General features: G+C 30.9%; 1 protein-coding gene across 2 annotated transcripts; it reads left to right on the top strand.

Moving 5' to 3' along the window:
• Positions 1 to 9,207: 9,207 nt before the first annotated feature.
• LOC120082057 (NADPH-dependent pterin aldehyde reductase-like) lies at positions 9,208 to 13,031 on the top strand. 2 transcript variants are annotated; one of them, XM_039037277.1, is made up of 5 exons: positions 9,208 to 9,501; positions 9,586 to 9,655; positions 10,667 to 10,716; positions 11,335 to 11,507; positions 12,704 to 13,031. In XM_039037277.1, the coding sequence occupies exons 1-5, from the start codon at positions 9,295 to 9,297 to the stop codon at positions 12,798 to 12,800; spliced, it is 597 nt and encodes a 198-aa protein (XP_038893205.1). In that variant the 5' UTR covers positions 9,208 to 9,294; the 3' UTR covers positions 12,801 to 13,031. The 2 variants fall into 2 exon arrangements, with proteins under 2 accessions (XP_038893205.1, XP_038893204.1); XM_039037276.1 differs by having other exon boundaries at positions 9,212 to 9,501; positions 10,523 to 10,716; positions 12,704 to 13,010.
• Positions 13,032 to 23,828: the final 10,797 nt, after the last annotated feature.

Here is a 23,828-nt window from a genome sequence, read left to right as displayed (position 1 = left end):
GTTGGGATAGAATTCCATGTTCTATCAAATAGTCTTATAATTTTAGATCCAAATACTCTCCACCTTGATTAGATCGAAATATTTTAATAGTTTTATTTAATACATTTTCAACTTCAGCCTTGTATTCCTTGAACTTTTCAAGGACTTTAGACTTATGTGAATTAAACATATCCATACATAGAATAATCATCAGTAAAAGTGATAAAATATTCAAATCCTCCTCTTGCCTTAACTTTCATCGAACCACAGAGGTCTGAATGTATAAGTTTTAGAGGTTCTTTGGCCCTGTGTCCTTTTCCAATAATAGATCTTTTAGTCATTTTGCCTCCAAGGCATGACTTATACACAGGTAAATAATTTTCTTCTAACTCGTTTAGAAGTATATTCTTGATCAGTCTCTCAATCTTGAGATTTATATGTCCTAATCTTAGGTGCCAAAGATGGGCATTTTCCTTAGGAGAAATTTTAAGTGTTTTATTATGAGGTATTGCAGTTTTAAATAGTTCAGTATTTAGGAAGGTTTTAATTGCTAACGGTCTTAGCACATAAAGACTATCTTCCAGGTTAGCAGAACAAAGTTCTATACTATTCTTATAAATAAACACTTTATTCACATAAAGATTATCTTCCAGGTTAGCAAAACAAAGTTCTATACTATTCTTAGTTATATACTATTATATACTAATAGTATATTTTAATAAATATTAATTATGATTATAGTTATTATAGTTATAACTATATAACTATGATTATGTAGTTTTATGTTATATAACTATATGTTAGATCCAAATACTCTCCACCTCGATCAAATCGAAATATTTTAATAGTTTTATTTAATGCATTTTCAACTTTAGCCTTGTACTCCTTGAACTTTTCAAGGGCTTCGGACTTATGTGAATTAAATAAACATATCCATACCTAAATAATCATCAGTAAATGTGATAAAATATTCAAATCCTCCTCTTGCCTTAACTTTCATCGAACCACAGAGGTCTGAATGTATAAGTTCTAAAGGTTCTTTGGCCGTGTGTCCTTTTCCAATAAAAGATCTTTTAGTCACTTTGCCTTCAAGGCATGACTTACACATAGGTAAAGAATTTTCTTCTAACTCACTTAGAAGTCCATTCTTGATCAGTCTCTCAATCCCAAGATTTATGTGTCCTAATCTTAGGTGTCAAAGATGAGCATTTTCCTTAGGAGAAATTTTAAGGATTTTATTCTGAGTTATTGCAATTTTAAATAGTTCAGTATTTAGGAAGGCTTTAGTTGCTAACGTTCTTAGCACATAAAGATTATCTTCCAAGTTAGCAGAACAAAGTTCTATACTATTCTTTTAAATAAACACTTTATTCACAGAAAAATGTACAAAATATTTTTGTTCAATAAAAAACTTTAAAGAAATTAAGTTCCTCTTTAAATCAGAAACAACAAATACATTTTCTAATAAAATATATCTATTATTAAAGTAAGCCGGAGTCCTCCCACTGCCACAGTTGAGACAACGTGCCTAGTTCCAACTCGCATCGTCATCCCCTTATAGATACATTTACTACAAATTTAATCTTTTAATCAAAACCAATTTAATCCTATTAAACTGATTAAAAGATTAAACTTATTTATAATCTCATTAGAAATGTTATCCTAGGTCTATGTGAATCATGTTTTAAAATTATTTTTTTAAAAAATGATTTTAACCTATGGTTTGCATGCAATTCTGAATTATTGATCTTAATTTCTAATTTCATTTAATTATAAGTTTTATAAAATAAATGAAATAAATTAAAACCAATCACTGTAGGTTAAATCATACTTAGGTAAATTACAACAATTATAAAATAATGTAAAGTAGTGACATGCTTTATGAAATTTCATTTCATTACTTAACATACATGAGAATTATATACCAAAATAATGACATAATTAATAAATACATACATCTATACATTCAACTATATATTATAACACTTATAATATAAATGATGCATGACTATGTTATTAATGCATGCAAACATATTCTTACATTTATATTATATGATGCATGAGCATGCTATAAAACTAAACCATGCAACTATATATTATAACATTTATAATATAAATGATGCATGAATAATACATATACCTATGGTGGGATTTTACTATATGACATACATTATGACATATAAATATATAAATTAAATCATATATTACATGTATAATTCAAAACAATTATTGGATCAGGATTGGACTCCTAAATAATTAATTAAATTAATATAAAAATTATATTAATTTAATTAATTAAAAAACGGCTAACTATTACAAATTAATAGCTTAACTGGTTCAAAACGAGCAATTTAGACCTTGAACTGCACAAATCGGACTGCCCAACACCCGAATCAGTCACGAAGCAACCAAAACTAAGCGAACTGGATGAACCATGAGCCAGAAGAACAACAAACCGTGTGCAAATTGGAAAAAAAAAATTCTGTCTCGGAGTGTTGGAACGCTACGAAAAATTCTTCCATTCATCGTTCATAGCATTGCAACGCTATGGCACAACATTGCAATGCTACTGTATAGTAACCACTGTACAGTTGTGAATTCCTTTGATCTTTCTCCGATTTTGGCCTCATTTTCTCTAGAAATACACCAGAAAACTCATGAAATGACTCCAGACTAAAGAATTACAGACTCTATCGCAATTAATGCCAAAAATCAAAAGGTCCTTACAAACCATTTTGTGAAACTTAAAGGATAAATCTAAAAGGGTCCAATCCTGAAATATCCAAAAATTGAAACCATTCATATCCATTCATCATATGAAAAAAACAAAAAAAAAAAAAAAAAAAAAAAAAAAAAAAAAAAAACATAATGCAACCCACCAATAGATCTGTAAAATCAATTCTGGAACAAAAAAAGCCTGGCTCTGATACCAATTAATGGAACCCTGAGGTCCATTGCAAAAGCTGGATCGATCCCAAATTTTATTTTCATATAATTGAAAATTTCTAGTACATAAATTATGCATCAAAACAAAAATTACAGTGTGCATTTAACAGAATAAAAGCCAAACGAAGTATGTGGGCTCTGGTTTCTTTTGAGAAGAGGGAAGAAAAAAATTCAGAGGAGAAGAAGAAAATATCTTTTTGTGTGTTCAGTGGGAGAGAAAACAGAGATCTACTTCCTCTGCATAAGAAATCGGAGAGAAGAAGATCATCCCCTGTTAACCCCCACTCCCATGTCTCATGAGAGAAAATAGAAAATTAAGGTGAGGAAATTGTAACTCCTTCCCTTAAATTTTGAAATATAAAATTAAACTAAAAAATTTAATTTAATTAATAATATATATATATATTTAACTATATGTTATATCAAATATAACACATGTTTTATATTGTATCAATACAGTATAACCTATAGTTTTATTTCTCTCATACGTGTATGATATTTAATATAAATCGCACTTATACTAAATTTAATTATGTGAACCTTATTCATATAAGTAATATTTAAATCATATTCAAATATTTATTTCCTCCCAATTAAACTTTATATTATAATCTATCAAATACATTATATTAATTATATCACATATAGTTAATTCCATCAATTAATTTGAACAATTCAAATTAATCCAAAATTGATTTTCATAAATCCCTATTGAGCTATAGAGGGGACTTTATGTACCTGTAAGTTGAATCTTCAATGGTACTTGAATAATTAATTAAACTCATTTAATTAAATTATTCAACATCCATTAACTGTCAGTCACTCTACTAAAGATTGACAACTGCATTCTTCGCACGACAGATTCCTTTCTGTATCCTTTGAATATAGCTAGTCAACAATACGATGACCCTTCACAAATTGCTTGTAAGTATAGTTAGGCCAAGATTACTATTTTGCCCCTATAGTTACATCTAATCCCTTAAGTACCACTGATTCCTCTAATGAACAATAAGTCATAGTCAAACAATGAGCAAACTCCTCTCGGGGCAATAGAGGGTGTGGCGTCACGTTATTTAAGCCCGATAATCAGCTCTTAAAGGAGCAATTTATCTACTTACCCAGACGTTAGGAAAAGATTGAATTCTGTTTTGTGTAGCTATGTTCCCAGCTTCCTAATCAGATGAATCTCCAAAATGGTAAGTTTATTAAGTCGGCGATCTGGCCACTCTCACCCATACAAATAAAGGATAACCTTCATGGGCAAAAGTTCACAACTCACTCAGGATTCAGGTCATGTCACTTGTGGCCATCCTGGTGAAATGTAAGTCTCTATATGAACGGTGTTATATAATGAGACTAGTCATTTTGTGGTAGATATTTATAGTACTTTACAACAATTGTAACACCTACAAAATATACCGTATGTAGTGTCACCAAGATAAGATACCCAACCTTATCCATCTATTACATACTATTTAGGTTATCACTTAAACATGATCTACCTTTATGTCACTACATACATGTTTAAGCTACAGAAGATAACCTTGGATGTTAGTTTATTAGATTGTGGGTTAATGCTACTAAATATCGAATAAAACATCTCATATTTTATTAAATAAATAAAATATTTGTACATTACAATTACAAACTACAGTACCCATGAGATTTAGGGCATCAACCCCAACAATCAATAAAACTAAAGAGCATTGAGGTGTACAAAAAAGTTACATACTCAGTAGGTTATGGGTATACGAAAGAGGTGTATACATAACTATGTGCACGAAAGAGGTACACATCCCCGAATTCATATAGAATATCTGGGGTGTTTGAAAGTTATGCTTTCTTAGAGGGTCTAATGTTTATAAAAGAGATACACATCGAACCTGATGTGTGAGAAACTGATACAAGTCTAGGGGAATGGTAAAAAAGTGAGTCAAGTATGAGAAATCTTTAGGTTCCACTAGTATAGAGTTTCATTTTATGTTGCATTTTTGCATTTATTGGACATAAATGCTTAGTCTGACCCAATAGATAGGTTACTTATTGATTATTTTATACTCATCCTTTCTCATGTTTTTTTTTTTATTTTTAGGAAAAGGTAAGAGTACTCGGCGAATGACAGGCGAAATTTATGATCGAGCTACTGGAACCAGTCATATGCTTCCACTCATGTTTTTAGGACTTTTATGTTTTAAAATTTTATAGTTTGTTTTATGGTTTTATGGGTACCCTATTAAATGGACTTCAATTATTTAGTTTTAATAAAGATAATAATTTTATGTTGTATATTTGGTTTTATTAAATCATGAAAGGATGTCAATTTAAAATGTATATATGTATGTCTATAGTAACGGTCAAATTTAAGTCCTAGGGAATCGGGTCGTTACAAGTTTTAGTATTGGTTCTTTATGCAGGATCTTCCCATGCACTTGTTCAAGCATTCCGCTAAATCAATAAGAAAAATATGCAGCCTTAGTCGTTCAATTGACTATTAGTATGTTATAGTATCATGAGGGTTGTTCATAACAATTTTGTCCCAATGACCCAACTTTTGTAATATCTCAACTAAATCTCCATGAAATTTTTAAAGAGATTTTCCACCTTGCTTGGCAGAGAAGCCTTTTGATTCAAGGTGAAATTTTATAACTCATCACCTCCATCATAGAATGTCTTGGATCAAGCACTCCAAATTTCACAATTTTTTGGGATGCGTATGTACATCGTCATCATATCTGGATTCATAGATATCAAGAAACATCATTTTAGTTTTTGATTGTTGGCATACCACCTCTCATATCCATCTTCGGATTCAAGAGGAAATTTTGTTTTGCCAATGGTAAAGTAAAGTTTCTCCCTTCTAACAATATACATGTGTCATCATTAATTGAGACAACACATCTAAAGTTTATAATAAGCTTAAGCATACAAATCAAAACTTCAACTATTTTTTACACTTTCTTTACAATTTGTTAGGTAACTACTTGTATCAGTTCAAAATATAGATATGCATCATTTACATTTAGTAGTGTGATCTTTCATAAACTTACAAGGAAGCTACAAGATCTGTAAAGAAAGTGACTTAGCTCTTGAATAATAAAAGTTTTTCTCCTTCTCGTGGATGTAGGCACTCCATTGCCGAATCACGTACATCTCCATGTACTCTTCTTTCCTTCTCTCTTTATCACATTGCATGTTTCATCTTCTTCTTCATTCACACAATAAACTCATGCAAACAATCAAACAAGAAGAGGGAAATGAGAGAGAGAAAATCAAATTTGTTTGTTATTTTCTTTTCCCATCAAAAGTGGTGTCTCTTCTATCAGGCAGTGAAAGTGGTAATTACCACGTGTTGCACATCAGAAGGTCGTGGAGCAACCAGAGCCAAGCAATCTACCTACCAAGTTTTGGGACAAATTAACTAAGGCTTTTGGATCATGGATCTGTTCAGCTGCAGACTCTTATACACATCTAGATGTGTATAAGAGACAGGCTATAGACCACGTGTTGCACATCAGTTGGAAGGTCGTGGAGCAACCAGAGCCAAGCAATCTACCTACCAAGTTTTGGGACAAATTAACTAAGGCTTTTGGATCATGGATCTGTTCAGCTGAACACATTTTCATCATTTGGGCTTTTCTTGATTCAAGAAATTAAGTGAACAAGCCCAACAACATTATAATTCGATTCATTAAGGGTGATCTCTATATTAAAAGTACCATTAAATTGAACCACACATGAACTAGTTTTGAACTAGATGATTCATCGTCTTTTCCACTCATCAATTATTAAGGAAAAACTCAGGGATAACGAAACCAAAGAAGGTTCTCTCTGATACCAACTTGAAAGACACCGAAGCAAAACCTTCTTTGATTTTACTCACCAATACAAATAATGAGTAATTCTATACTAATATATATGTAGAGCAATAGTAACTGCAATTATAGAATTTTCCAACGGTTAAAGAATGAAATATTACAATTAAGAAAACTATCAATTATGTAAAATCTAATTAAATAAAGAACATAAACTCTAAGATTATAAAAATAAGCTAGGAAACAAATCTCAACCGTTAGGATATTTTGCAGGATTCAACCAAGTATGGACAAAAATTATTTATTTAGCTGAGAATATAGTGCTTCAAAGAATTGGAGCTTTCAAGTCATGGTTAACTAGATGGATGTATCGACTAATATTAGATTTAAATTAATCCAATTTTTTCGAATACCAAATTTTAATAAACTGTAAATACTATAAATTTATTTGAACCAATATTCTGTTAAAAATATAGTAAAATAACAAAAGAACAAAAATACTCAAATAAAATAAAATAAAATATTTGGCGGACATGCAATGATGGAAAAAAGAAAAGAAGAGGTGCAATTATTTTGATTGAGACAACAAATAAATATATTATAAATTAACGGAACAATGACGTAAGATGGAAAATTTTTTATAATTAACATAGAGGAAAGTGGTGTGACGTGGAGCATCACTGTCTTTAAAGTAAAATAATGGTGGAATTACTTTGATTTGATTAAGACGGAAATTAAAGATAATGGCACCAACAACTATTTGTCCATTTATCAACAGCACCATAAATTATTCAACTACGTAAGAATTAGGTTACATTTAATTTATTTAGTTTTAGAGCTTAGATTTCTTTTTTTTCTTTTTTTTTAAACAAAGGGTTTTAAAGGGCGAATTATATCTAACTGACAGCTTTGCAGTTTTTATTATTTAATATTTATTTCCTACGATTGTAAGTGTATAACATCATTTTAAAAGAATTGTGAATATTATAAAATCTATTAATGATAAGTTCTATTGTCGATAGACTCCTACCAGCGATATAGTCTATTGTTGATAAGAGCTAGATATAGATATAAATTTTACTATATTTATAACTTTTTTTTCGCTATATTTTCAACTATCTCTCTCATAATAAAATGATCCATCTGTTTATCTAGTAGACGCAGCTAACGGTTAGAGTATTTAAGTATTTAATAATATATGTAATTGCATTTTATTAATTTCATATGTGAAAGCCATTGGGCTTGTCTGAGTCCTTGGTATTTAAACATATTTTCAATTCAATGTTAGATGATTGCTAATATCAAAAACCTCAATTCTCTATCTTTCTTTCCATCTCTATTTTGTATGGTAACAGAGTCCACAAATAACAATAAATTATTAGTGAAGCACGTAAATTTTTGAGTCGGTGTTTACTGTTTCAGTTTTCTCACTTTCTTTATCTATAGATTTCATAATTGTGGAAACTAATATTTGACTGAATAAATTCTTGTATATTAACTTGTGATTTACATAGGGAATATATAGAAAGGACAATAACCCAATTATAGCCTAAATACATAAATTAAGGCCTAAATATCGGCCTAAATATCTCAACACCCTCTTTCAAACTCAAGATGATAGAAACAACTTGAGTTTGTGAGCAACTGATGTAACTGGATGACAAAAACAAAGAAGAAACCCATGAAGAACTGGAACACAGAGAATTTCTAGGTTGGAAACAAGAACTCACGAACTTTTAGGTTGGAAACAGAGACCTTCATAAAGATCTAAAACAAAACCTACGAACTTCTGAGCTGAAAACAAAGATCTACGTAAATATTAGAAACTAAAACAAAACAGAGTTTTATCAAAAACTAAAACGAAATAGAGCTTCCTAAAATAGAGACGACAAACTAAAATAGGGAGGGTGTTGTTTTGCGACAAATATGGGCGAGCATCGAGTGGGGAGCATCGAGTAGGTGAGCATCGAGTGGGGGATCGAGGATCAAGTTCTGGATAGGATCAAGACTTGGATCGAGTTCAATCAATGATCGAGTTCTAGATCGAATCGAGTTCTGGACCGGATCGAGTTCTTCACAGTGGGGATTGAGGATCGAGTTCTTACACAGTGGCTACAGGATCGAGTATCGAGTTTTTCACAGTGGGAATTGAGGGTCGATGACTTGAGGATTGAGGCAGATCTGTAGAATCTACGTGGCTGGAACAATTGAACAACAAAATTGGAGCGAATCAGAGATGGATTAGTGCATAGATCTACAACACAACGATGACTGCAAAATGGAAAACTTTAGAGATTAGGCTCTAATACCATGTGGAAATTGATATTTGATTGAATAAATTATTGTACATTAACTTGAGATTAACATAATTTATAGAAAGGATGATAACCTAATTATAGCTTAAATATCTCAACAATAATAAATAATAATATAAAAAGAATACTAATAAATTATTGGTAATTTTGTGAACCAACGAAACCATATCCTTTTAAGTGTGAGGCTTGTCAACCTTAGAGAAGAAGTGTGTGTAAACAAACATATCGGAAATCCTCCATCCATGGCCGAAGCAACTCCTAGTGAGTCCTCTCGAAAGGTTTTGATAAGTGGCGTTAGCAAAGGATTAGGAAGAGCCTTAGCCTTGGAATTAGCCGATCGTGGCCATACCATTATTGGTTGCTCACGAGATCAAACTAAACTTGATTCTCTTCAAGCTGAGCTTTCTAAGACCTCTCTAAATAACCATTTCCTCTTCAAAGTCGATGTGGTATGTATGTTCTTGTATTAATTTTTATCACACATCACAAATTTTCACAACTACTATTTCATTTGGAACTTTATGTTTTTGCAGAGATGTAACAAAAATGTTCAAGAATTCGCACAAATTGTTGCCAAAAACAAACTTGTTCCTGATATTCTTGGTATTTTTGTCTCTCTTTTTATATTTCTTTAATGTTAAATTCTCTTTATTTTGTGACAATTTTCTAAAACTTTCAATTTTACCTATAATATAGGTCTTACAATATTATTGAAATGTTTGAGAAATTGATATATATATATATATATTTGAATTTGATCTAAAGTAATTTTAAACTTTTATTTTTTTATCTAGTGGATAGGCCGGTGAAATGAACCAAGAATATGAGAAAGGGAACTAAATTTATAATTTAGGGTCTAGTTTCCATTTGGTCTCTATGTTTTAAAATGCATTAAGCTTTTAATTCTTAAAAGTTTCGAATTTGATTTTTGATTTAGTCTTTAAGATTCAAAATGTTATAACTTTATCTTTGAGATTTAAATTTTGTTTCAATTTGTTCTTAAGTTTCAAGAATTATACCTTTAACCTTGACTTTTCACTAAATATGCACTTTTAGTCTTTATTATTAAATACTCACCTTTAGTCTTTAAAATTTATTTTAGTGGTGATGAAAAAATTGAGAAACTGAATTAATTATAGTTATTTAAGTTAGTTAATAGGCATTACCATTAAAGACGAAAAGTAAGTATTTAGTGAAAACCTGAGGTTAAAAATGCAAATCTTGAAACCTAACTAGGAATCCAAATTCAAATTTCAAAGATAAAATTGCAATATTTTGAAACAAATAGAAATCGAAAAACTATATCAAAATCTAGAGATAAAAAACTAAAAAGGTACTATATTTTCTCTAATACAAGATTGAATGAAAAAATAGACACATGAATTAGGTGAAAGTTTGAGGACTAAATTTGAAAATTAGCAAATAAATGAAAAAGAACAATAAGGCATAGTTTTTGGTTGTATATGTTAGTGAACAATGCAGGTTTGGCTCATAGAAGTGCAAAGATATGGGAACTTGATGTAGAAGATTTTGATAATGTGATTGATACAAATGTAAAAGGAACTGCTAATATTTTGCGTCATTTCATTCCACTTATGATTCCAAACAACAAAGGAATTATTGTCAACATGTCATCAGGTGCTGGAAGATCTGCACATGAAGATGTAAGTCCGGAAAAATACATTTTTGGTTCTTAGATTTTTTGTCATAGTTTTTATTTGGTCTTTAGACTTCAAACCGTTAAACATTTAATCCTTAAGTTTTGTGTTTGATTTCAATTTAGTCCATTGATTTTAAAATGCGACAATCTTATCATTGAGACTTGAGTTTCTATTTCGTTTCGGTTTCTAGATTTCATGATTTACATTTTTAACTTCGATTTGTCGATAAATACTCATTTCTCATCTCTAGTGTTAATATCGGTTAATTAAAATTAAAATAAGAATTACTCTTCGTAATTATTTCAAATTAATTAATAGACATTGTCGGTATCGAAGTAAGTATTTAATGAAAAATGGAGGTAAAAAGTATAAAATACTCTTAAAATTCAGGGATCAATTTGAAACAAAACTCAAATCTCAAGAATAAAATTGTAACATTTTGAAATTTAGAAATTAAATTGAAACAAAACTCAAAACTTAACGATTAAACGTATAACATTCTGAAATCTACGGACCCAAAGAAAATTAAATCCGAAATTTAAGGATTAAAAATATATTTTATCCATTTATTATTCATGTAAAAGTTTATGAGTTTTGATATTATGCTTTTTTTTTTTGCAGTTTGCACCATATTGTTCATCAAAATGGGCAGTTGAGGGATTAAGCAAATGTATTGGTAAAGGGCTACCAAAGGGTATGGCAATTGTGGCTTTAAATCCTGGCTCTATAAACACTGACATGCTTGTTCTATGTTGTGGTGATTTAGCTGCTCAATATCTATCACCTCAAAAATGGTATGGATCACCATCTTTTTTAATTTCCTTATTTATTGTTTCAATCTCATAGGGAGGTTGTGTTTGAAAAAAAGGAAAAAAAAAAACTTTTATTCCTTAAAAATTTGAGTTTATTTGGTTCAAAGCTTATGTCAGTTGAACTATGCTCGTATTAATTAGCATCATCATTTTTCAGCTAGGGTTAGCTTTTTTTCTTCCTTCGTCCCTTCTTCTTCTTTCTTCTCTTTCCTTTTTCTCTTCTTCTTCTGTTGAGAATGCGACTAAAGTTCCACATTCTATAGATAAATGGATGATCAAGGGTTTATAGAGATAATAACTATCTTCAATGGTATGAGGCCTTTGTTGGGAAAAACCTCTCACTTTCACTGAGAAAAATAATAGAGAAATTAAAGAAAAACAATAAAACTGGAAACACAAGAATTTATGTGGAAAACTCCCAACTCAGAGAAAAATCACGACCTACCAGAAAGAAATCCACTATATGAAAAATTAATCACACAGAACAATTCTATCTCCCGATCCTAATTACAAGAGCACTCTCAAAGTTTTCATACTACGCACACCCTTTTCTGACTCTCAAACTAAAGAATACATAAAGGAAATTTAACTAGAGTTAGCACACCCAAGCTTAAAGTATTTCTAACTCGGACAACTTGAAACTAGAGGCATAGGTTCCTTTTAGAGGCTTGGAGTCCAACCCCATTCGTCAATTTAACCCATGTGGAACAAACTGCACTTCTAATATTTTGCCGAAATCCAACCGCCTTCTAGGTAAAACCAAAAGCAAAGGCATGAACATATATGCCTAAAGTGGATAATATATCATACCATACATGTATTGTGGAGATATCTATAAGCCCGTCATCCTTAACTTCTTCTAGTTTCCTCTCCGACCTTTCATCTTCTTTTATTTTCTTATATTATTCCCATTCTTTTTCCTCTTTCTTTGTCTCTTTCCTCGTGTTTACTAGAAATAATTAAAAATAAACAAATTATGGGATGTGTGGGATGTATTTTATTGTTTAAGGTTGAAATACTACTTTGATCTTTATATTTAATTACTGTAGTTTTAAAAAATTCATGAAACAAATTACAATTTCTTCATGATCTACATATGTATCCTTTGAACTAATATTGCCATTTTTTTTCCCTTAATGTGAGTAGATTTTACATGTTCATTTTACTATTTGTGACAGGGCTATAAAAGCAGCAACAATGATTCTTAATCTCACTTCAAAAGATAATGGAGAGTCTCTCACAGTTAATAATCCCAGTGAATTATCAGCTGCATAATTAATTTTCTTTTTAAATCTCTTAAATTGTATTCTGTGATAGTTAACTTTGTAGACAATGTTTAAGTGGTTAAGCAAATAAGAATGATAAATGCATAATGGTGCTTTTTGTTGGATTATTGAGAGATCTTACACACATTGATACATACGAGTTTAAAAATTGTAAACAACCTTCACTTATATTGTAGCTCAATTCATGAGTTGTGACTTATGTATAGCCTTATTATTAAAAGTGTTACTTCCTAATGTATGGTTGAGAGATTACCCATTTACATGTACATAAACAACAAAAATTGTTCACCTTTTCCAACAAAGTCACGGAAACAACAATATTATTGTGAACGTAGTAGTCTCTCACAATACAACTCAAGATACTAGAGATGAAAATTGTTCTCTTACGACTCACAAGAACTTTAATATTAGGTATGTTGAAATGTCTTGAATCTGTTTGTTAGCGCTTCGAACAACCAAATACAGGAGTCTCACTGACCGGGTTTATTCAAAACAACCAACCTATTCAGATTTTGTATTAGCTTATTTTATTTATTTGTAGTTATTTACGATTTTGACCCTAGGGTTTAGAGTAATACGCTATATAAACTCTCTAACCCCAGAGGCGCTGTTTTGATGTAATTTCTGAAAAACATTCTCTCAAATAATATTGTTCTCCCTCTGCTCGTGGACGTAACTAACACACTGTTAATGAACCACGTATATCTGTGTGTCGATTTTCTCTATCTCTACGTTTCTTTTTGTGTTCTTTAATTGTCGATTTCGTAACCAGGTATATGCATCATTTCACTTTACTTGACTTTCTAATTATAAATTCAATTGATCGAATTTCACTGCGAAAGCGAGTGATCATTTTTGCTTTTGATTTTATATGTTTTTTTTTTAATTCACATTACGGAAAAAGAAAGCATACACCAAAATGTCGTAAGTTAAACATGAATTGGGAGGGAAGAAAAAAAATACCTCGAAAGATTTTTTCTTCTTTCTCAACAAATGGATCTTACAGCACGTTCAAGGACACCTCTAAAAGATCTTCCTTGCTATTCTATAGCATGAACGGATTGTTGGGTATCTTGTTAAGAGAGAAAAAAGGAATTTGATTTGTATAGAAATTCTTCTCTGTGATTTTTTAGAGTTAGTTGATGAGAGAGAGAGATTTCCTTTTCATTTTCATGTCAAAAACGAACTAACCTCACCCATTGCAGAAAATCTCCAATTAAAGTGAGAAAGCTACTCCCCTCAGCAACTCCTCCACTCCCCTGTAATGCATTGGAGGTAATTTATTATTTAACTTAAATTTAATTAAATTAAAATAAATAATAACTCATTAATTGATTAATAATTAAATTAATTAATTAATTAATTAAATTTAATATCTCATATTTAATTAAATATATATTTGAATCATATTCAAATATACTTCTCTCCTATAGTTTTAATTATGAATCTCATTCATATTAACTTTTAATCAATAGTTTTAATATGAATATCATCCATATCATTTAATAATTGAATCTTATTCAAATATATTTAAATCTCTCATACTATATAGTTTAATTTTGAATCTCATTCAAAATAACTTTTATATTATAATATATCTATATACATTATATTAATTGTACAATTAAATGAGCATTCTTAAACATAGTAGAACATGTTGCATCTATGGATATAACCATCACAATTAAGTCAATCTTTCACGAGTTCTTTGTACTTACAGTTGCGCCAATGAGAGGAAGGGGCCCTATTTTTCAAGATTTGAAGTCATCACTTAAGGTAGCAGTTCATCTATTTACCCTATATGAAAAAAAGTGAATTCCATCTTCCTTAGTTTTGTTCCCAACTTCCTATGCAATCAAGTCTCCAAAATTGTAGGATTATTGAGTGGGTGACTCGGACAATTCTCGTCGATACGAATCAAAAAACGAACCACCAAACAAGAGTTCATAACTCAGTCAGGATTGAGATTGAGTTACATATGGTAATCCTGTGAAATATTAATCTCTTCAGTCAATGATGTTACAAAAAAAGATTAATTATCTCACGATTCCATCTTATATAAACTCTTTGTATAGGATACCTTCATTCGCTTGTCTCTATAATTATCATTATCTTCTTGATTTTCTGGAACAAATTACTCCTGTTTTTCATGGCTTGTTGCGTATTTTCTTATAAAGTTCATGACTTTTATCTTTTGCATCTACAGGTGGTAGAGAACTAGTATTGAGCATGTGCGCAAGGGAAATATATATATATATATATATATATATATATATATATATTTGCATTNATATATTTGCATTAAAGAAACAATGGCAAACATTTAATTTCGAACAAGCCCTTTAATATCCATCAGTGATTGACTTCAAAGGTGAATGGCCATCGAGGAAATCAAAATTAAATGTCATATCGATAACTTTGAGATGAAATGACTATTTTGTAGTTATGGTAGTCATATAGTTTAGTCTAAGTTTACTGTTTAGTTAGGTTATCTCATGAGTATAATTAATTTTTTAATATACTTAGGTTATAATATAATAGATCAATCGTAGATTTTAGAAGATATAAGATTTTCTAAGGAATGTGAAGAAAGTGTTGATAGTTTTATTGAATTTGCTCAACGACATCATAGGTAAAACTTCAATACGATGTCACCATATGTTAAGTGTGGAAATTGTAAGACGTTTAACAGTAATGAAGTTAGAAATCACTTATTAATATATGGAATTGACCAAAGATATGACAAATGGATTTGACATGAAGAAAACATTGCTAGATATTCTCCATCAAATTTAGAGCCAAGTGCAAGTCTTAGATGATAATTCTAATGAGAATAATGTTGAGATGGTTGAGACGACACAGCAACATAGTGTAAATGATCCAAAAAATTTAAGAAGTTGCTTGCAGATGCTGAGAAGCCTCTATATTCCGCCTGTGAAAAATGAGAAAGTTGGATACTTTACGTTGGGATTTATGCCGTAAATCTTGTGGTTTGTAATGTATAAACAAAATTAATTTATTTAATAAAATAAGGAGTTATTTTATTTGATATTTAGACTTGTGTAACTCGATCCGATCCAAAGTTATTTTATGTAACTTGAATAGTATGTGGTTGACATACGGATGGATCATGTTCAAGTAATAACCTAAAAGGTGTATAGTATATGGATAAGATTGGATACTTTATCATGGTAATACTATAGATACAGCCCACTTTGTAAGTGTTACAAATGGTTTGATCCAATTCGTTTATGTATAGACATACAAGTGGAGGTATCCTATACAAAGAGTTTGAGACCGAACCGTGAAATAATTAATCTCTCTTTGTAATACTGTTGACTAAAGAGATTAATATTTCATAGGATGACCATATGTAACTCAATCTCAATCTTGAGTGAGTTATGGACTTCTACTTATGAGGGCTTGTCCTTTGATTTGTATGAGTGAGAGTGGCCCGAGTTGTCGACTCAATAAGTCTACCATTTTACAAACAGGACCGAGTGGGTAGCTAGGAACATAGCTACAAAAGATGAAATTTACACCTTCCCGACTTTAGGGTAAGTCGATGAGTTGTTCCCTTAAGAGTTGAATCCGAGTCTTGACCAATGGGGTCCCTCCCTTTCATTGGCCGAAGAGAGATTTTGTTTATAATTAGACTATAAACAGGTTGTTCATTAGAGAATCAGTAGGACTTAAGGAGCAAGAGGTAATTATAGAGATAAAACGGTAATTTGACCCAGGTGTAATTATGAACGACTCATGAAGGATCGACTTATCGGTAATGGTTATATTTATGGACAAAGAAATATTTTGCAGTGTGAATAGTGTAACTATGGGTCTTTAGTGGAATGATCCATAGTTAATGAATGTTGATTAATTTAATTAAAGCGTTTAATTAATTAATCTCAAATCATTGAAGCTTCTAATCTGTAGGTACATTAGGTCCTCTTGCTAGCTCACTAAGGATAAAATAAGAATTAATTAGCCTCAGAAGAATTTGAATTGTTCGAATTTTAAGGAAATATATGTTAATTGAATGTGATATAATTAATATAATATATACATTATATCATTGTTGAAGTGAGCATGCAATAAGCGGAGGCAAATAGAATCATTAAGCATTCTAATTCATCAATTTTAGCAACTAAGAAAGCATTTCACAAGGAAACAATAGGGTTTGAAAAATATACCTTTGAAGACCTTCTTCAATCCACGAATTCAGCTTCAATCTTGTCTCCAAAAGCTTGTAGACCACTAATGGATCTTCCCTACTATTCTCTTAGATCTTAGATTGGGTGGTCAAACCCAAAATGAGCTAAACTCAAGGGAATCTTTATGGAGTTTTTTTTTTTTTTTTTACAAGGTTTCAAGAACTCTTCTTCAACAAAACTCACCCCAAGAAACCCTTTTGCATGTCCTCCTCTTCACTAAATGAATTGAGTTATTATTCAATTTCATTATGCAATCTTAAATTGACGTGAGGATGACACCAAATACTTTGGTTTTGAGTGGAAATTGGGTGTCTCATGTCGGATAAACCCACTAAGTCCAATTTTTCCAATTTCTTTAATTTAAAATCAATTTCTTAAAATTGAAATTCAATTTTTAATTTAATTGATTTTAAACTAAAAAATTAATTTTAAATCAAATTTCAAAAATTGGAAAAATTTGTAAAATTAATTTTAACAAAAATTTAATTCCAACAATTATTTTTTTATAAAATTAATTCCAAATAATTCATTAAACTATTTAATTAATTAGATTAATTTAATATCAAATATTAAATGAATTAAACACCTATAACCATGAATCTCTATTCATGTAATTAATATTTAAATCAAATTTAAATATTATCCTATTCTCCAATTTCGTTTAATTCGATAATTAAACGTGTAATTATGTCGTATTTAATTAATAATTCCCTTAATTTGAATTTGAACATTTCAAATTCTCTCATCATGTTATTCCAAGGTTTAATCCGTTTGTGAGCTAGTAGGGGACCTAATGGACCTACAGATCATGGGCTCTAACGATCAGAGATTAACCGGCTAAACTCTTTAACCTAATTACCCAACATTTATTAACTTCTGTTACTCCACTAGCTCAATAGTTGCACTCCTCTCACTATAGATATAATTGTGTCCACTCGATATAACCATAAACAATAAGTCAACCCTTCACAGGTTGTTCGTAATAACGGCTGGATCATAGATTTTCTTATCTCCGAGATTACATCTTGTTCTTTAAGTCCCACTAATCCTCTAGTGAACAATTGGTTTGTGATCCAATCACTAAATCGAGTCCCTCTCGGGCCAATGAGAGGGTGGGGCTCCTTGTTCAAGACTCGTAGTCAGCACTTTAGGGAACAACCTCTCTACTATCTCTAAAAGCGGGTAGGAGTGAATTCCATCTTGTACCCTATGTCTCCAGCTATCTACCTAGTCTTACCCTGAAATGGGAGGCTTATTGAGTTAGTGTTGTTGAGCCAACCCTCACCCATGAAAATCTAAGGATAATCTTGAATAAACAAAAGTTCATCGTAGCTCAGGATTAAGGTCGAGTTACCTAGTTCATTATTTTGAAATAGTCAATCTTGAACAATAAACAACGTTATAAAGTAAAAGTGACTTATTTCTTGGTCAGATCTTATACAAACACTTTGCATAAGACGCCTCCACTCGCATGTCTCTAAATGAACGAATCAGGATCACTTCGTTTGTAACACTTTACAACAATTGTAACATTTACAAAGTGGGTCGCATCCGATAGTGTCCCTAGAATAAGGTACCCAACCTTATCCGTATACTATAAACCATTTTGGCTATTTACTTGAAGTTGATGTAATAGTCATGGATCTTAGTTTATTGGATTTAGATTATTTTTAAAACAAAATAAGAAATTCAAACATTGAATAACAACTTTATTAAATTGAGCTTCAATAACATCTATACTAATTAACAAAATAAAAGTTTATTGTTTACAAACCACTAGTTTTAAGACATAAAACCCAACAATTATAAGGTTGATTTTGAACGAGATTCAAAATTAAACTATATAATATGAGAGAATAATGTATTTGAATAAATTTCAAATATTAAATAAAATGAATGATATTCATATTAAAACTATACGTTAATTTTAATCAGAATGAGATTCATATTAAAACTATGGGTTAAATTTATTGTGAATAGGATAGACATTAAAATTATAATACATTTGAATATGATTCAAATGTAATATGAATTACACATATTATATTTAATTAATTAAGATTAATTAAATAGCTTAATTAATAATTATTTAATTTACTTAAATTAAACTAAATAATAACTTCCCTGCAGTTACACAACACACATAAAGTTTTTCTCTATAAAACCATTTCCACTCAAAAACTTAGTTCCCAGAAACGATATCCTTGTTCTAGAATAGCGAAGAAGGCTTAGTCATGGTATCCTTGTTGATAGAAAGAGTAGATCCATTTGTGCGAGGAATTTTCTGGAGAATTTCTTAAACAATGGGTCGGTAAAAGGTATGTTTTATACATCTCTTGTATTTTTTTACGGGTAGGAAGAGCATGCTTAAGTTTATGTTTAATCTTCTTTGTATTTCTGTGAATTCAAAACAATAATTAAAGGTGTTCGTGATCAATTTCTTCCATTGGGAATTCGGTTCCTTCATATTAGTCAAATTGTATCACTTGAAAGCAATATTTGAGTGGAGTGATACTAGGTTTGCAGAGTTTGGTAATCCTGTTCAAAAGTATCCTACCTAAAAATAACGAGTTGTCAAAATCTACCTACGAGGCAAAGAAGATTTTAGTTACTTTAAGAATGACATATGAGAAAATTCACACTTGTACCAATGACTGTTGCCTATATAGAAAAAAGTTTGTTGATGTATCTAATTGACCTCATTGTAACAAGTTAAGGTTGAATAAGCGTAAAAGCTCATCTGAAGTGAAAAAAAATGAGTGTCTGCTGAAGTTGTATGGTATTTTCCAACAATTCTATGGTTTCAAAACATTTCCAACAGTCTCATTCATTCAAAGAATTTAATATGGCATGCTAATGAAAGATTGGTTGATGGGAATCTATCTCATTTAGCGGGTTAACCATCTTGGAAATGGGTCGATCATTTATGGTCTGATTTTGAAAATGCAGAAAGGAACTTTTATCTTTTTTTTTTTATCAGCTGATGGAATTAATCCTCATAATGAGATGAATAGTAAATATAGTTTTTGGCTTGTGATATTGACAACATACAATCTCCCACTCTGGTAATGTATTATACGTAAATTTATGATGTTAACAATGTTAATTTGTGGACCAAAGTAACTAAGGTACAAGATAGATGTATATTTGGCCTCTTTAATAAATTATTTGAAATTTTTTTGGAATAATGATGTATCATGTTATGATGGATATCTAGATGAAATTTTCACGTTAAAAGCAGTATTGTTGTGGACAATTAATGATTTTCCTGCATATGGTAATTTGGCATGTTGTATTGTTAAAGGATATTGTGCATATCCCATATGCGGCAAAAATATATTTGCTATACATTTAAAATTTGGAAAGAAGACATGTCTTGGACATAGAAAGTTTTTGCCACCTATCATCCATTTAGAAAACAAAAAGAAAACATTCAATAATAAAATAGAAGATGGAATGGCTCTTGAGTGGCTCCACAACTGTTATCATGAAAAAGTATTTTTTAGATGTTCCACAATAATGATTCATCTAATGAGTGCCATTCGTCGAAAGAAAAGAAATCAATAAGTTCTTTAGCAATTATTGGAAGAAGAAATCCATATTTTTTTAACTTGAATATTGGAAAAAGTTTAATGTATGATATTTTTTTAGATGTTATGCACATTGATAAGAATGTATATATAAATTTGGTGGGTACCTTGTTCGACATTTTTAGAGACAAAATATTGATTACAGACTCGTTATGACTTAGAACAACTAGGCATTCATCCTGAGTTGACACCAAAGGTTGTGGGGAGAAGGACATACATACCTCTAACATGTTACACGCTATCAAAAAAAATAAGAAGCGCATCGTTTTCCAATCATTGTAACAAATGAAAGTTCTAGAAAGATATTCTTCTAACACAAAACTTTATACCAATCGACACTCTAAAAGTTACTAGGTTAAAGTCCCATAATACTCACGTGCTCATGCAACAATTATTTCCAGTTGCACTTCTTATTGCACTATCTAAGCACATGAGAAATTCTATCGCATGATTATGTTTATTCTTTAATGCTTGTAGATGTTTGAAAAATATTTTACTCCAACATTCTTCACCATAATGATGCATTTAATGATATATCTAGTCAAAGAAATTCGTCTATGTGGCCCTGTGTATATTCGATGGATGTATCATTTCAAAAGTTACATGAGCGTTGACCTGAGAGGTCTATTGTCGAGGGGTATATTGTTAAGGAAGCTATAAAATTTTGTACAATTTTTACATGATGGAATGCCGATTGGACTTGGAAAGGCTAGAGAATGAAATAAGAATGATTAAATTGGACAAGCCTCATCTACACCTTCTGACATAAACCTCGACATAGAACAACTAATGCATGCTCATTTGTATGTTTTAGTGAACACAAATGATATTTAACCTCACATAGACTTTATCAATTTAAAGTAATACTTATATTTCTTGTTATGTTACCTATAACTTGGTATTCCTAACCATCATGATGGATTATATATCATTTTAGGAAACATGCGGACGATTTGAGAAAAGTGTATTCATTGAAGTTAAGGAACCGAGAGTGTTACAAGATAAGCATAATCGAAGTTTTATTTTTCGGATACGTGGCCATGTATGATTCTACCAACAATGAATGTTGTTTTTTGAGTTAGGTTTTTTTTTCCAATTTTTACTTTCATGTTTATGACTTACATTTATACACACATAGGTTGCTCAGAACTTGAGTTACTAAATAACACAGTATCTTATACATTGAGATGAATATCACATGGTCCTTCGCCGCTTGTGATAACTTATTTTAGTTATGTTGTGGATGACATTCACTACAATACAAAGCATCAGAATGGTATTGGTAATGTGCATAATAGTGGAATGTGTTTAATAGCGAGAATGATGCAGATAACTAGTGCAAAAGATAAAAATCCAATAGTGACAAACATGTTATTTTACGATGTGACTCAAGAGATATGGGTCGATTGTGCTAGTAGTATCAGAATAGATGAATTAGAGTTCAAATTAGTTTATCTTAAACATATTAGATTTAAGTTGGATTCTTTTATCCTAACATCACAAGCAAAGTAGGTATTTTTTATCGACGACCCATGTGAGTCGATGACATTTTATGTTTCATCCTCCGAGTTAGAAGTACAAAGATCATATTAATGATAATATATGTTTGACTACAATATATTTTTTCTTATAACATGGGTTGAAATATTGAAGGAATCGGTGAAGGTCCAGTGCAGAAGCAGGACTTAGTCCCAAATTCCAATTTTACAGAACAACGAATTTTATAGAGTAAACAGTATGTAATCAAACTAAAATTAATTTTACAGCATGCAATTTGAAGAAGTAAAGGGAGAAAGAAATGATACCTTTAAAGAATAACCTTCTTCATGTATTTTCTTTTCTCCGGAACCGATCACGAACTACAATAATCTCAAAATCCTAATGGCACCACAAATTAGAGCCTTTTGTATTCTTTGTGATGAGAATCACAAGAGTTTGTGGGCTCTATGAATTTTGGAGAAAAGAGTGAAATTGAGAGGAATTGAGAGAAAAGGACAACTGAGAAAGATTTCTTGTAGAGATCTTTTTCAGAGAGAAATACCAACAACTTTTTTGTTTTCTGTACTCAAGGAAGAAGTAGAAACTGAAGGAACTTTTATCAAAAAGTACCTCTGAGTAAAAGTAAGATCGTTCCAAACTCATTGTGACAGAATTACCACATTCACAATCAAACAGACAAGTTATGCATTTCACAACAAATTGCAGTCATGCTTGGAACTTAAACAACAAAGAGAACGAAGTACGTACCAGTTGAAGAACCCCTCTTCACAGAAAACTCGTTCTCGTCCAACGGACTGCTCCTCTCGCTCTTCGCTGAGAACGTCCAAGAAAATCGTCTACCAAATTGTCTACCCACGAACGGATTCTATACGAACTCGGTAGCAAGGCAGACACCACCACTTAGAACCCTCGGTATTCTCGATGTGAGAATCCAGGAGGTGTGGACTCTGTTGGATTTAGTAGAGGAAAAGAGGAAGAGAAGATCGTATACCATGACCGAGCAAGTGGGAGAATATCGGATGTCTATTGTATAGACGATGCTTGATCGTTTAGGTAGAGGTACACGATCGTTTAGTAAAAGGGCTGCGATCATATAGACGATCGTTTAGTAACGCTCGGGCGCGCGATCGTTTAGGAAAAAGCTAGACGATCGTTTAGCAAATCCTATATGATCGTATAGTAAACTATGCGCGTGTATACAATCGTTTAGAAACGTTGAGCTATCGTGTAGGCTCTCGGTTTCCTATGCGATAGGTAGTATACACCACTCGTGAACGAATGTCTTATCTTCTTGCAAAATGAAAACGTTTTTTATTTTATTCTTCAGTTACGAAAACTGAATGCAACCTCCCACTATCATTCAGTTATGGAGAAAAAATCGAGCAACAATTATCCTATAATTGTCAAAATTAAATAATAAATATAATCATATTATATTCACTAACCTATGGTTTATTATCACATCATATGCAATACATTAATCATAGTCTTTTTCTCCTCCACTAGATATAAATCATATTTATATCATTTTCTTCCAAATAATGTATCTTATACATCATGTTAACTATATCATATATAATTGACCAGTTCAATCATATTATATACAATCGAACTTCCTCTTGTCAATTTAAACACTTCAAATTGACCCAAAAACTGATTCTCAACTTGAATCCATTGAGCTGCCAAGAGGACCTTATGGACCTATGGCTCGAAGCT

The sequence above is a fragment of the Benincasa hispida genome, chromosome 7, assembly GCF_009727055.1.
Source record: "Benincasa hispida cultivar B227 chromosome 7, ASM972705v1, whole genome shotgun sequence".
Classification (NCBI taxonomy): domain Eukaryota; kingdom Viridiplantae; phylum Streptophyta; class Magnoliopsida; order Cucurbitales; family Cucurbitaceae; genus Benincasa; species Benincasa hispida.
Note: the sequence above shows the minus strand (reverse complement) of the source record. Positions and strands in the feature narration are given on the sequence as shown.

Bases quoted from the DNA above. Each gene is read 5' to 3' on its own strand.
- LOC120082057 (XM_039037276.1), top strand. From the start codon at position 9,295: ATGGCCGAAGCAACTCCTAGTGAGTCCTCTCGAAAGGTTTTGATAAGT. The intron at 9,502-9,585 runs GTATGTATGTTC...ATGTTTTTGCAG, and splicing joins TCCTCTTCAAAGTCGATGTG to AGATGTAACAAAAATGTTCA. The intron at 11,508-12,703 runs GTATGGATCACC...TATTTGTGACAG, and splicing joins TATCTATCACCTCAAAAATG to GGCTATAAAAGCAGCAACAA.